Source organism: Eriocheir sinensis, chromosome 15, assembly GCF_024679095.1.
Source record: "Eriocheir sinensis breed Jianghai 21 chromosome 15, ASM2467909v1, whole genome shotgun sequence".
NCBI lineage: Eukaryota > Metazoa > Arthropoda > Malacostraca > Decapoda > Varunidae > Eriocheir > Eriocheir sinensis.
The window spans coordinates 1,161,576-1,176,769 of record NC_066523.1 but is presented as its reverse complement, the minus strand read 5'-3'; the positions used below and the strand labels follow the sequence as shown (position 1 = coordinate 1,176,769).

The 15,194-nt window shown below is 40.7% G+C and overlaps 1 protein-coding gene across 10 annotated transcripts in view; it reads right to left on the bottom strand.

The window, feature by feature from the left end:
* The window catches only part of LOC126998746 (transient receptor potential cation channel trpm-like), a 120,577-nt gene that overhangs the window by 11,788 nt on the left and 93,595 nt on the right, over positions 1-15,194 (bottom strand). For 4 of the 10 annotated variants that reach the window (XM_050860746.1, XM_050860740.1, XM_050860747.1 and 1 more), the window contains 13 exons: positions 12,171-12,250; positions 9,847-9,867; positions 7,750-7,915; positions 6,817-7,030; positions 4,050-4,221; positions 3,694-3,824; positions 3,353-3,509; positions 2,987-3,128; positions 2,497-2,668; positions 2,124-2,269; positions 1,415-1,542; positions 612-816; positions 37-226 (listed from right to left, as the gene is read on the bottom strand). In XM_050860746.1, the coding sequence (XP_050716703.1) occupies positions 37-226; positions 612-816; positions 1,415-1,542; positions 2,124-2,269; positions 2,497-2,668; positions 2,987-3,128; positions 3,353-3,509; positions 3,694-3,824; positions 4,050-4,221; positions 6,817-7,030; positions 7,750-7,915; positions 9,847-9,867; positions 12,171-12,250 (1,924 nt within the window). Of the gene's footprint in view, positions 1-36; positions 227-611; positions 817-1,414; positions 1,543-2,123; positions 2,270-2,496; positions 2,669-2,986; positions 3,129-3,352; positions 3,510-3,693; positions 3,825-4,049; positions 4,222-6,816; positions 7,031-7,749; positions 7,916-9,846; positions 9,868-10,864; positions 10,882-12,170; positions 12,251-15,194 lie in introns of those variants that run through there. The other 6 variants (XM_050860749.1, XM_050860742.1, XM_050860744.1 and 3 more) reach the window with 4 other exon arrangements.

Genomic DNA, 15,194 nt, shown 5'->3' with positions numbered 1-15,194 from the left:
GCTTATATTCCCAGACCACCGACAGCTGACCCTCACCTAAAGCCTCAAACTCCTTGGCGTATCCCTTCAGCTCCTCGTACACCTCTGTTTCCAGGTCATCATCGGCGGCCTCATGTGCCAGGGCTTTGTACAGTTTGGCCGCCACGAGCGCCTTGGCGATGGCCTCCTCGCCGTGCTGCCACATCAACATTGCCATGCCCTGCCTCTTGGTCAACACGGCCCACACCTGAAAGAATACAGAGATGACTTCTATTGTATCTCTAAATTCTCTTTTAATTCTTGCTCTTCTCTTCTCTTCTCTTCTCTTCTCTTCTCGCTCTCTCTCTCTCTATGTATATATGTATGTTTATGTATGTATATGCAAGTTATGATTTCTATTCTATGGCAAAATTCTCCTTAAATAACATATCAGATTCCTCTATGTCTATATCTGTGTATGTATATAGTGATGATTTATATTCTATGACTAAAACCTTTTTAAATTACATATCAGGTTCTTCAATGTCTATATCTATATGTATGTATATAGTGACAATTTCTCTTCTACAACTAAACTCTCCTTAGATTACATATCCGTTCCCTTCATGTCTTCCTCCTTTTCAAACACTAACCAGGAGTTCACTGAAGGGGTAGTCAAACTCAAACTTTGAGCTCAAGTCATCCTGGCTGATGTAGGACTTGGGCGAGCTGTTTGGGTTCTTCTGCAGCAGAGACTTGCTGGCCTGGAAGATGCTGCTGTTGTTACGATGGAGGCGCGGCGACCTCATCAGCATGTTTTCATAGACGGTGCGGAATTTTTTCCTCGTGTAGTAAGCTCTGGGGGAAGAATTCTCAAGTAAGATGGATGGCATATGTTACTAGGGTTTTACTGAGTTATATAGACTATTATAAGATCCTATTAATCTATATGTAGTAGTTTGTAAGTGTTATTGCATGATCTTACAAAACAGTACTTTGGGTCTGCTCAAAAATCATATAAAAACCTGTTTATATATACTTACATGTGTTTTTCATCAGTAAATTGCATGTATCTGTTTACTTTACCAAATTACACTCAGTTATTCAATCAAGGAGCAATGCTTTGATTTAGGATGAAATTAATTTAAGAAAACCTTTTAACCCAGTAGCTGTAGCGATCACGTTTCTTAAAGGCCCCTCTAAGCGAGAATAATGAGAAAAAATCATCACTCACGCAAACCATTTCCGAAGATATATCAATGCATTTGTGATCACTTTATGCATCATCTATTTTGGGGGGTTTATATCATGGAAAAAATTTGGCCCGTCGCTGGTATATGGTAAAGCCACAAATTTGGCCCGTCGCTGCTACCGGGTTAAGGAATCCATCTTATGATAAAGTGACAGCCTACTGAGTGAATGTCTAAGCAAGATCAAGACTCACGCCGAGACTCACCTGTAAGCACCGCCCATCAGCTTGTTGATGACGAGGCCGATGTCTATTAGAGTGTAGCGATAGTCCCGAGGAATGTTCTTCTTCACGTCACGAATGATGTAGCGCAACGTGTTTGAAGGACCACTTTTCTGAGGGCAAAAATTCACTAATGCAAATGTGGATGTGTGTATAACCTCCACCTCACAATGGGATAAAGTTTACTAATGCAGCGATGGATGTGTGTAACCTCCACTTCATAACATGATGAAATACACTATTGCAGAAATGTACTATTCCAGAAATGTACTAGAAAAATAAAAACAAAAGATATTCTACACAGGTGCTTCCCTACTTACAAACAATATTGGCTTCTGGGGTTTATTCTAACTTGCAATGTTCATAAGTAACAATTTTTTGTCAATACTGATACTGTTCACACACTTGGAAGGGGAGAGTGTGGGCACAGTATTTAATCATGCCACTCTCCCTTGCGGCCAAAGAGGGAGAGTGGGGGTGAAGGGTTTGATATGTCTTTCTATCTCACAGGTAAAGGGGGAGAGTGAGGGCAAAGGGTCTGATCATGCCACTCTCCATTAAGGCTAGAAAGGGAGTGTGAGGGTGAAGCATTGAAGACAGGCTTGTTTGCATCTCTCAAGGTTCATAACTTCAACTTTTATAAGCCGGGAAGCACCTGGACTTACAGCATGAATAAAAGAAAAAGGCTACATACGTCCATTGTACTCACTGAGTTATACAGTTCTTCAAGTCTCTGGATACTCAAGAACTTGTTCATGATAACACCTTGCTCGAGGAGGAGCTTCACAAACTCAATGCGGTCGTTCACTAGAGCGTCCATCATGGCCTGCTCAAGCGAACCTGGAGGATGGATGAAAGGTCACAGTCATTAGCTGTGACTATTTGGGCAGAATTGGAACAGAAAACATAAGATTGAAAATAAAGGAAAACTTTATTAGTAAAAGAAAGTCACATTCATACAGCACTTCCAAGGGACAGACATAGAACTGGGAAGAAAACAAAATATTGCCTAAAAATACTTCAACATAAATTTACAACTGACGTGATGAAAAGTCACAGTTGAGTACCTTTGGACCACTCAACGTCCTCACTGAAGACGTGTGACCTCGCTATGTCCACTCTGTTCCAGGTGAGGGCGAGGGACAGCTGCTCCGGGGGGTTGAGGCGCTGGGCGTGGAGCAGAGCCGACAGGATGCTCTGGTCCAGCTCTGAGCCCTCTTTGAGGCGGAAAACAGTAATCTGTCAAAAGGAAAAAATAGATGGTTATTGTGTCAGTGATATAGAAAATTCAAAATGCTTCAATTTTTTGACACTCAAAGCAAGATACAACTTTGCTTTTTTTTTATTTCTCCTGTCATTTGTTTGATTCTAGGTAAAGAAAAAGAGCTTGAAGTCATCCATGGTAATCATCCATGAGTGAATAACAGCTACTGGAATTACTACTACAGAGTAATACTAAAAATCCAACTTTATTTTACTGTTATGGGACCTAAATGAAGGGACTGCTGGCATGTTACTGACAATTGTAGGCAAAGTGTAAATGACACACACACTCACCAGATCTCTCTTGCGCATGCACTGCAGCACTTCCATATAGAGCTTCTCCGCCTGCACCGGCCGCAGCTCAAACACTCGCCCAAGAGTCATGATCACAGTTTCCCGACTTCCTTCTATCATGTTGAGACCTGAGAAAGTATATCTGAAAAATAATTAAACATAATGTTAAACAAATGGACACAACTTTACACAAGGCATGCTGGAGGACATTGCTTTCTCAGTCAGACTCTAAACTGATTCCTCCTGTTCAGGGAAGAAAGGTAGGAACTCACAAAACAAATTTCTACCAATACTTTTGACAAACTACAAAAGGTGACAGTGGTATGATAGGACTGATAATTCCTATTCAACCACACAACAACTCACTTATGTACAAATGCCAGTATGTCAGCTGCTCGTCCTGTTCCGTCACAAACAATAACAGGGACGGGCGGGGAGTCAGTGACATACTCCAACACCTGCCGGATGGTCTGCGGGCCGCCCTCGATCACAACACACACCACAGGAGTTGCCAAGCCGCCGCCTGGAAGGAAAGACCAATTGTATTACAGACTTTTTGTTAACAAGTATAAGAATAACATTTAGTATATGCTTACTATATTCTTGACATGTATCCTTTATGTTCAGTAAGCTTAAACTCTAATTAAAAGTCTAAGAAAAAAATGTTGAGATATGTATGAAATAGGTAGTAATTTAATTTGACTTACGAGTTTCAATTCTCTGCTTTGAGATATAGTTTTCCAGCTTCCTGCGCAGGATGAGCTCTGGCCCATACTTGCCCACCGTCCCATTGTCCACCAGGAGGAAGAAGGTGTGGTGCTTGTTTAGGGCAACGAATCTGACAAAACAAGCAAAACATAGAACATTTGTGGAAACTTGCAACCCTAAAAAAGAGGGCCATGAAAATAGATAAGGAAATCAACACATCTATATTTAAGGGAGTTACCTTATGGCAATTACTCTTCCTTCTTTTTGTTCACACATCCCACCAACAGAGATGACAACAAAACAAGAATGGCTGAGGATATCCACTACTACACCCACAACTGGCACTACAACTTACTTTGATTTGGGGGAATTCATGGGGTGGTACGGGACATCCTTGTTGTGCCCGACGAGGTCCTGTCGTCGCTCAATGATGCCCCACGGTGCAATGCCCACACTCACCAGGCGGCCGCTGCGAACCCTCAGTGAGCTCTCTGTCACCAGCGCCTCGCCCACATGCCTGGTGACTCCTGCTCAGACCAGCCAATGTCAATAACCTCATGCCTGATAGCTCTAGTTAGCATAATTATCATTCCGTATGCCTACAGACTGTACTAAGCAGGGTGAACCACATGTGCAATAGACCCTTCATTTAGTGGATTTCTCTTTAAGGATTTCCATATAACACACCCTTGAGCTGACTCCTTTACATACGCACAAAGAAATGAAGGTCCACCAATTGCAAATCATTAAATCCTCCATAATGAAACCTCAATTTAGCACAGATTTCTTTGGTATGTATCTTGCATTAAATAGAGGGTCTACTGTACTAACTAATCAGCGTTGTATAAAAAGTGTGCAAAGCGTGGGTGGTGTGAGGCATGGGTGGTGTGAAGCCTGGATGACCCTGCTCCAAGGTTATCATTTTCACTATGGTGCCTTAACCCATTGATAAGTATACAGAGGCTTAGCATGTCAAATTGTATCAGGATGTAATACCTGTGTTTCTTAAAAGGTAAATAAGACACACTCCTCAGTATGCCCTCTTTTATGGAGCAGCATATTGTAAGGTTTTCTCTTATGCTCTTTTTCTAGTCCAACAAAACATGGAAAATGGAAAGATGGTAATACATAGTAGCTTGACTGTTTCTGAATTTTCTATTTTTACTATATTTTCTGACTTCCTTTAACCTGGTAGCAGCGAAGGGCCAAATTTGTGGCTTTACTGTGTACGAGCGAAGGGCCAAATTTGTGGCTTTACTGTGTACGAGCGAAGGGCCAAATTTGTGGCTTTACTGTGTACGAGCGAAGGGCCAAATTTGTGGCTTTACTGTGTACGAGCGAAGGGCCAAATTTGTGGCTTTACTGTGTACGAGCGAAGGGCCAAATTTGTGGCTTTACCGTGTACGAGCGACGGGCCAAATTTTTGCCTTGATAGAAACCCCCCAAAATAGATGATGCGTAAACTAATCATAAATGCGTTGATATATATTATGAAATGATTTGCGTGAGTGATGATTTTTTCTCATTATTCTCGTGTAGAGGGGCCTTTAAGAAACATGATCCCCGCAGCTACTGGGTTAAGTAGTATCTGCTAACACCATTCATCTTGGGCGGTGAAAGAAGTTTATGTTAAGTTTATAAGGAATGGATTAGTGAATGAATGCTTGGATGCTGCTCACACTATAATAGCTTTCGAGAAGAAGTTCAATTTAGTTTCTCAGCCGACTATAAACAACATAGGTGAGGAATGGACTCCTTGTAGCCAAATTGTCAATTTTAAGTTCCTCATTTGGGAATTTTCAATCTGATTCTAGTGCTTTATTGATTCGTGTTCCAACATTCTACCTCAGGCAAGGTCTTGGGGGCATTAAGTAAATATAGGTTTTGAAAGTAAAGTTGGGGGCACATGCTATAGCTCCTTGTGGCCTCAGGGGATGTATTTTTGTGTGAAAGGTTTTTGTGGCACTGAAAGAAAGAGCCGAGTCACACAAGTGGTCTATATAAGCCAAAAATTTATACTTAGGTCCTGGATCTAACACACATGACTTGATACCCGCAAGTGTTATCAAAAACATTTATTGACACCAAGGGAATTTTAACACTAGTATCTAAAATGTCCTAAAGCACCAACATATGTACTTAAATAAAAAAAATAAGTACAAAAAAGTAAAGAAGCCAATATTTCTAAGGCTGCCAGAATATAAAGTGTTGTAAGCACTAACTTAACTGTTCATAACCACAACTATCACTAGTGACCACCTCCATAATAAGCGAGAGATGGCAAACACAACAGGATGATCAGCTGTAATAAAGACAGAGTGCATGACTCGCTGAACCAAACGATTAACAAGCCTACCACATACGACTAAGGCACGGAAAAGAGAACCTCTAGAAAACTTAGCGTTGTGCAAAGAACTTGTAAATTGGTATTAATACTAAAGTGATTTATTGACGATGGGATTCCAGTTTACTTTTACAACATCTGTTAAACACCAATTAATTTTTTCTGTAAAAAAATCCAAGCAAGAATAACATAAGACAAACAGTATAGATACTGAAAATCATACCTTCTAGTGCATCAGCATATTGTAAAAATAATGAAAGTAAAAGCATTGATCCCATGTTTCTTCATACAGCATCATATTTCAAATTCAAGGAAAGAGGCAAAAGTTTCCAGAATTTCCTCTGCAAAGTTTTTAGTTTCCCTAAATATCTGCTGAGAGCAGTTTTCTGTTACGGCAAAAAGCTAAAGTAGTGGAGCCGTTAGGTCAGCCACAAGGCCTCCCTTCAGCTTTAAGGCGGTGCAAGGCTGAAGTTCAAATATCTGCCCATCGGTTCTGAAGTAATTCCATTACTAACATTGCTACCAGCCCTAGAAATGGAAGGTGGATAGGTAGACAGGTAGATGAGAGATTTACATAGATGTTCAGGCCACACAGACCCCGTGGTCCAGGTAAGGTGTCTATCCTTAAATCTAAACTAAAAATACATCAAATAGCCAATAAAAAATTTGGTGCTGTCTGAGCTTCTTAGTTTACACTTAAGTTTAGTGGTATTATTTTTCTTTCATGATACATCTTCTGTGCCTGCAAGGGTCTGGCTGGTTAGTTGCTGACACACACCTGTATTTGTGCCAGCGGTGAAGACCCAAGCGCCCGTTGTCTTGGCAGCCTTCAGCAGACCCTTCCTGATGACCTTCTTCAGTTTGGGCTGCAGGTCAAAGTTTGCCTTGCCGCCCTGCACGGTGATGAGTAGCTTGGGCAGGTCGAGGCCCCACTCCCCGGTCAGGAGCTGCAGTGTGTGGTCGGGTCGAGTGTCGTGGGCCAGCCGAATATACTGCCAATGGGAGAATATTTGTTTAGGGTGTGTTTGCAAACTCATAAGCCCCTGGAAAACACTACCCTGGGAAAACTGGCTGAGGCATGAAGATGAATGATTTTTTTCGATCTCAGCTCAATTTTCCCAAGTAGAAGAAATATTTATTACGACCACTATAAAATATTCTGCCAGCTCCACTTCAGGTTGGGGATGACCACCAGTATTGTTCAAGAAGGCATACTAGTGATCTGGGCCTCCCTAAACAAAAATAAAAGACTATCCTGACATGAGTATTAAACTGGAATGGTGAACTGTATATGTGTTGGGAAATGACCTGAATGCTCACTTGAGGCCAAGACAACCTTCAGCCTCACACTGTTACACTCAGCTCTGTCTCTATTGCATGTTATTGATCATTTATACAAAGCACATTGAGAAAAGGCCAATAAGTTGTTGTTACAGTTAAAAATTAGCAACACTGTTATGGCTGGTGGCTAACTCAAACTATTATCACACTGTACGGTTCTTATTCCAACAACAGTGTATGACTACATAACCATATCCCATAAAAAGTTTCTTGATACAACACAAAAAAATACAATTTCCCTAAACAGTAGTGTGCACTGTCCTGCCTCATTTTCATTTATGTTTTAAGCAAACATATATTTTTTAACTTCAAGAAATGATGTATAAATAGAAAAGGTTAGTCTACTCTGCCAGTGTTGCCATCTACTAACGTGAGCCTTGGTGGGGTGTGCACCGCCCTGGAACTCGAGGATGCCATAGGCGTCTGTGGGGAGGAGCTGTGTGTGCCGTGATGGACTCCAGTGCAAGTCTTCTCCGTGCCGCAGGGTGGCTGGCGACCCATCGCGGTGACACTGCCACAGTTGCCCACAGCAACATCTGGGAGCCAGTGAAAACATGCAGGAGACTAACTTCAAACAGGCAAAGAGTACAGTATATATAAATGTTTGTATTCATTGGCAAACATGAGCAAGAATAGATGTAAAGACAGAGGCATGGCACTGTGTGACTGTATGCATGGTACTGCTACAGGTGAAATACAGCATACTTTCTAACTGTGAAAAGGATAGACAAAAATATATATCTGGATACTTAAAATGGATATTGATAATACTGTCTAAAAAAAGAGAAAAGGAAATTTTATACAGCTATAAAATTCATTATGACGGTCAGAGAGTTTCTGAAAGCTGTTAAAAGAATATAAGCAATAGTAAATTCTGATGGTTAATATCTGTTTCCAAATGCAACTATTGAATGCACTTATAAGTTATCAAAAGCCTTGCAATATGGAAAATATAATGCATCATGACTTTTATTAGCTAATACTGTCAATATACAGCAATGATTTACAAAAAACTGGCTTCTGTGCAATTTTGGCAGATAAAAATAGGTATAAAGTTAAATAAACAACGTGTACAGCAGTGAGCTCTGAGCTGCGGCGGAGCAAAGAAGCTTCACAATGATCTGTTTTCCTTCTCATGGAGGTCTGTCTGTTGTGTGGCCTGTGTGTGAGGATGGACAACTGTCTCAAGCCTCGGTGCATACCTACACTGCCAGGCTCAACGTGTACTTCACTGTTAGGCAAAAACAAAGCTCTTTCATGGCAATGCTGACTGGAACTGACAGAAAATTAATATAGGAAACTGTTGGTACTACAAAAAAGTGGACGGACTGAGACTAAGACTGTTATATGCTATGAACTACAAAGATATTTACAATCACTGTTCATCACATTGTTATGATCTTACTGTACAGTACATTATCATAAAATATTGATTACATACAACTTAATCACATGGGACTTTACTAAAGTAGCAAATAATATTAAGAAAAGTTGAAAATAAGATTTGACAAAACAATATTTATACTTCCTTTTGTATTGGGTGGTGGAAAACTGTACGTAGCTGAACTGAATTATAGTGAGAAGGAACAGGTTAAGAATTCCATTTTCTGTTCCTTCTCCACAGTGCCATGAAGACTGCATGTTTGAAATACTAGCATCAGCCTTGGCTGTCAATGGGAATCTGATGCTGGAGCCACAAATGGCTGTCATCAAATAAAAGATTATACAACCAGTGTTTTACCTCTGATGGTATACAGACCTATACTAAAAATTCATGAAAAGTTTCCCTATTCATTTTAAAGTAGCACATTTTCTAAAGGGCTTACTCAGAAAATTATGTACAAGTGAAAAATATATAAAATGTCTGTGCTTTCAAATAGAAATCATAATATATAGAAAAGATACTGAGAATAAATAAATGTTTCAAACATGTAAGCTTTCCTAAAATGTTCTGTTCACAAGTAGAGGATGGAAGAGCAAGAATTCCTGTCTCTGAGAGCTTGTGGCATCCTGGCCATGATGGGCACGGTAACTGATTCCTAGCAATCAAACAGGCATTGTGCAGCCCCCCAAAAGGGTAACTCCCAGAAGAAACAAGGCATCAGAGCAATAGACAAATAGACATACAGACAACTGAAAGCAGGCCAATGGTTGAAAATACTGTTAAAAAGAAGAAATAACTAAAAATGCACTGAAAAATATTATGAAATTTGTGAAGAAGTCTTTATCAAGATGCTCTAAGTGCTGCTGCTTCAGGGTCACATCCCTGCTGGGCATCTCAGGTAGCTTGCTGCTGCACTACAGAATACATGAGAACAGTACATAATAATGATGGTTACATGCTGAGGTAGTACAGGTGGGAGCCAAATCATACAGTCTGTGTTTACATATTGGCTGCTATGAATGATCCTTGAGATCCATCATGCACCACCACCACCACCACCACCACTCGCTGCCGACCACTTACTCCAACACACTTCTTCCAGGCCTGACAGCACAAGGGGAGCAAGATTTCCAGAAAGAGAAAATTTCAGATCAAATTCCATAAACGTATCTTAAGGGTTACTTATGTTATTCTCTATTGTATATCACTGTGTTCTGAGGGACATGCCAGATAAGAGTAAATAGTTTGCCATGATAGTGTTGTTCTGAGAGTTAGAACACTATGTGAATAGATTCATGATCTGATGCTGTGGCGTTTTGCAACTGAAATAAGGAGTTGGTAGCAATGGAAACCTTGTTACTATGAAAAGGGTGATACAGAATTTTTTAGGAAGAATAACTATCTGGACAAAATAGCTGGGTAGAAAAGTAGTTTTCAAGTATGTGTGTGTGTGTGTGTGTATTTTTTATATATATATATATATATATATATATATATATATATATATTTATATATATATATATATATATATATATATATATATATATATATATATATATATATATATGTATGTAGGTATGTATATATGGTGTATGTACACTGGGAGAGCAATGAGTAATATTTGAAGTTCATCTATCTACCTATCTATCTATTTCCTTGTTCCCTCTGTGAATGCTTCCTTAGGGGTGGTAAGGGCAGAAAAGTCTCCCATTCTCCCTGTTCACACACTCCCTTATCACAATGTTCATCCTCCTGTCCCACCTCTCCCCTGAAGGACTCTGCTTTGTTAAATAGGGAAACTCAGTCTTAAAATTGGATGTATGTATTTACTGAGTATGTATGTGTCTACTGTGATTATGGTAGTCATAGACAGGAAAGTCCTAAACACATGAAGAGAAGAAAGTAATAATGAATTTTTACATAGAACGTTCTACTTTGCAAGATCAATCTTGAAAACAGAGGTCTGAATTCACTGAGTATGCAAATATTGTGGTTGTGGCAGAGAGGGAAAACACAGTCCTATATAAAACATAGTTTCCAGAGGGGGTTCAATGACTTGGTTCGATACTATGGACAGTGCCAGCCTTTAAGAATCACTTACATTGTATGGATAGTATCAGGATTATGGCAGTCACAGTTTTTCAGGTTACGGGTATTCTTAAGACACATGAAAGGAAGAAAATCTATTTAAATTTCTACACAGAAAGATCCTACTATGGTCAATAATGAGGCTCACTCTTGAAAATGACTATGAATATATTAAGTATATTGTGACTGGCTGTTTATTCATAGTCATTCTTTGTTAATACAGAACACTGAAGGCTAAAAATTGAAAGTGGTAGGCTGATACTGAAGACAGGGTGCTACCAGGTTGACTTAGAAATGAATGTGGGTATGTCAGGAGCCCCACAACTTTAAGAGCTGTAGTAAAGAGTAGGGATGGAACCCAGGCAAGTATTCAGGATCAGCATAGTCTCTCCCCAGAAAATAATAGCAGGAGTACCTCATTACCACCGTTACAACATTACAGTACCTTTAACACAGCGAGTTTATCGTACACTAGTCTACACAGAACATCACACAGGTACAAAAACATGAATTGAAACACACTGCACGGTAAATCTTTAGGACACTGCTGCCACCACACTAAAGATTGTCACTCATTTACTTGGAATACTGGATGAGAGCAAAAAGACAGAATGCTGATTTTGAGTGAAACTTCAGAAAATATGGGAAATATTATTGAGTCCAGTATCCCAGCTCTTCTTGATGGTAAACTAAGCACTTGAAATACAACTTTACCTCAGATGTGGCTTTGAGACTACCTTCAGACATTCAGGTAACTTAATAGATAGATAAAATATGAGTGAAGTTCTCCTCAGAATTGTAACTATAAAAATGTTTACAGGAGAGTGGCCATCATGTGTTGACTGGTTTCACACTCAACCCGAGAAGTAGGTAGGTCACCTATCAGGCAAGGGTAATTACTCATTTGGTGAGGATTAAAACAAAATTGGTGGGGGTTATCACTAATTAATATAGCGATGATTGGTCACAAATGTAGAGGCGATCAGGTTTGCCTACATACATAACATAAACCAGTCTGAATCAGTTAGTCCTAAAAACAATCATTGGGGGTAGGAATAGCCTTAGTTAATGATACCCCACTATTTTATTCTTGTATTCTATGTTGGTAAGGTGTCTACAGAAGGGTTGTCTCGACGGAATTACTGAAAACGTGGGAGCAGTGTCCTAAGACTTTACCGCAGGGGTGACATGCATTCGGTACTCGGGTGCAAATCTGTCTCAAAGGCCAAAAGTGAACGGCTACAACACAAGGGACACCCGAAGAATGAAGAAACAGGAGGAGGAGGATAACAAGTAGTAGTAGTAGTTTGACGCCTTACCTCGCGTTGTCCTTGCTGCTCGGGATGAATTTGATGCACTCTCGCTTATTGAAGACAGTCTCTACCCACCGTGGCCCCGCCTGCAAAAAGAAACAGATGATTAGATTCAGTTTCTCCACCAGGCTGGGCAGTGTTTGGGGCCCCATGGTCAACACTCATCTCTAGATCATCGTAACAACCACCATCACCGTCATCAGCAGCCATTAGTAATCCCGCAAGACAACGATCGACCCTTTCAATCAATGTTCTCCACCTTTCTATGTCTGAGGAAGCTGTAGTTCATCCTGCTTCTGCAAGTACTCTAGTTTTATCTCTTGGTATGCAACACGTACTCAATCTGAACATCCGAAGCCTTGTTTGAACCCTCCATTTTCTCTCTCTCTCTCTCTCTCTCTCTCTCTCTCTCTCTCTCACACACACACACACACACACACACACACACTCAGAAACACTTCAAAACGATGGTCGACTCATGCATCGCAAAGCTTATAAAACCTTAGATTTCTAGGTAGAGAAGAACGGCTCCTTGACAACTAGCACGTACATATTTACCTTGAACTTCCGAGGACACGATTGTACAGTAAAGAGGCCCCAAAACAAAAGCTCACTCGTCGTATATATATAAAATTAAGAGAAAATAACTTATAGCTAACATGACGAAAGAGTGACTATGTCTTTCACCACTAATAAGTGTTCGCGCTGAAGTTCTAAAGCCTCAAATACCTACCGTAGGGAAGACATCCATATAAGTAGGTAATTGAAAGGAAACCAGGCAGTACAGAATGGATAGATAGATAGATATAGACAAATATAGAGAAGGACAGAGAAAGAGAGATAAAGTGAACGACAGGGAGAATGACAGAGAACGAAAGAGGGAGAAAGAGCGAACGGCAGAAAGAGATAGATAGATATATAAAAGATAGAGAGAAAACGACAGAGAGAGAGACAGAATGGCACAGAACGACAGGGAGAAAGAGAGAACGAAAGAGAGATAAAAAGAGAGAAACACAGGCTCAAACAAAACAACAAAAACAAACAAACAAAAACCAGGGCACCAATATACATATACAGGTGTTAGTGGCATATTGGTGTGGGCTTGACGGAGAATTCTGGGTACTGCTGGCATTGCACAGAACTGGGTTGGACTAGTTTTCGGTGGTGTTGGTGGTGGTGATGGTGGAGGTGGAGGAGGTGGTGGTGGGGTTAAAGCTGAAGAGCCGCTGGGGAAGTGGGTGGTGGTGGAGGTGGTGGTGGTGGTGGTGACGTCAAAACCCCACCCCCGCGTCAGAGGAGGAGGAGGAGGAGGAAGGGAAGAAAGGAGAGGTATGAGAGGAGGAAGAGGATAAAGAGGAAGAGGAGAGGAGAGGGAAGGGGACGTTTGAGAGGATGAAGGGGAAGAGGAAAGGGGAGGAAGAAAGGGAGAAGGAAGGAGGGGAAAGGTAGGAAAGGAGAAAGAAGAGGAAGAGGAGGATGACTAGGACGAAGGGGAACGGGAGGAGGAGGAGGAGGAGGAGGAAGAGGACGAGAAAGAGGAGGAGGAAGGGTGGGTGTCTAAAAAGCTGGATTAGTCAGGAATAAGGCGCGGGAAACAAAGGTGAGACTAACGTTCGTAATCTGCTTAAAACAACGGAGGAAAAATATTGATGCGACGAAGTGCTTTTGCTGGTATATCTCCGCTCCCTCCCTTCCCTCTCCCTCTCCCTCCTTCTCTCCCTCTTCCTCCTCCTCCTCCTCCTCCTTTCCTCTTCTTTCCTTTGTAACTCATTTCTTTCTTATCATTCTTGTCCCTGTTCTTATTTTTCCATTTTTTTCTCCTCCATCTTCTTCTTCCTCTTCCTTCTCTTCTCCCTTAACACTCGTCCCCCTCTCCTCCTTCTTGTTCTTGTTCTTGTTCTTCTTCTTCCTCCTCTTCTTCTTTCCCTTATCTCTCTCGCCGCTGTTATCACCTCCTTCCCTTCCCCATCATTATCAGATCCACGTTTCTCCCTGCATTCCTACACCTACACAGACTCAAGGGCCAATGTGACGGATTTGAGCACCGAGGTCACACGCAGCTTAAGTGTATGTCCCCGAATCTGACTTTATAGCTTCAGTTTTCATTCATTCTCTCTTCGTTACTTATTCGATATCGGTTTATATATTTTATCGCATGGTCCCGTCTTTTCCCTTTTCTTTCTCTTTTTCATTAAAATTACTAACTTCATCTATTGTTTCCACTCCCTTCATCTCTCTCTCTCTCTCTCTCTCTCTCTCTCTCTCTCTCTCTCTCTCTCTCTCTCTCTCTCTCTCCTTCTTTGTCCGTTTCTCTCCGCTCCATTTTTGACGTTCCTCTTTTTTTCTTTTTCTTTTTTACGATGTTATGTCTCTCTCCCTCTCTCCACTTTTGCCTTCTATTATTCATTCATTCATCTCTCTCTCTCTCTCTCTCTCTCTCTCTCTCTCTCTCTCTCTCTCTCTCTCTCTCTCTCTCCTCCTCCTCCTCCTCCTCCTCCTCCTCCTCCTCCTCCTCCTCCTCCTTCTCCTCTTCCTCCTCCTCTTCTTGTTCTTCAATTTTTTTTCTTGTCCTTTTTTCCTTTGTCTCTTGCTCTTTTTTTGGTCGTTGTTGTTGTTGTTGTTGTTGTTGTTGTTGTTGTTGTTGTTGTTGTTCTCCTTCTCTTTCTCTTCATCATCGTATTTCTTATTTCGTTTTATTTTCTTGTTATTGTTTTTGTTCTTCCTTTTTTCTCTTCTTCTTCTTCTTCTTCTTCTTAATTTTCTTCTTCTTCTTCTTCTTCTTCTTCTTCTTAATTTTCTTCTTCTTCTTCTTCTTCTTCTTCTTCTTCTTCTTCTTCTTCTTCTTCTTCTTCTTCTTCTTCTTCTTCTTCTTCTTCTTCTTCTTCTTCTTCTTCTTCTTCTTCTTCTTCTTCTTTCTCTCTTCCTCCTTCTCTCGTCCTCCTCCTTCTCCTCCTCCTCCTTATCATTGCTATCACAATCATCATTATTTTTATCATCTTTCTCCTCTTCTTCTTCATCCTCCTTTTCCTC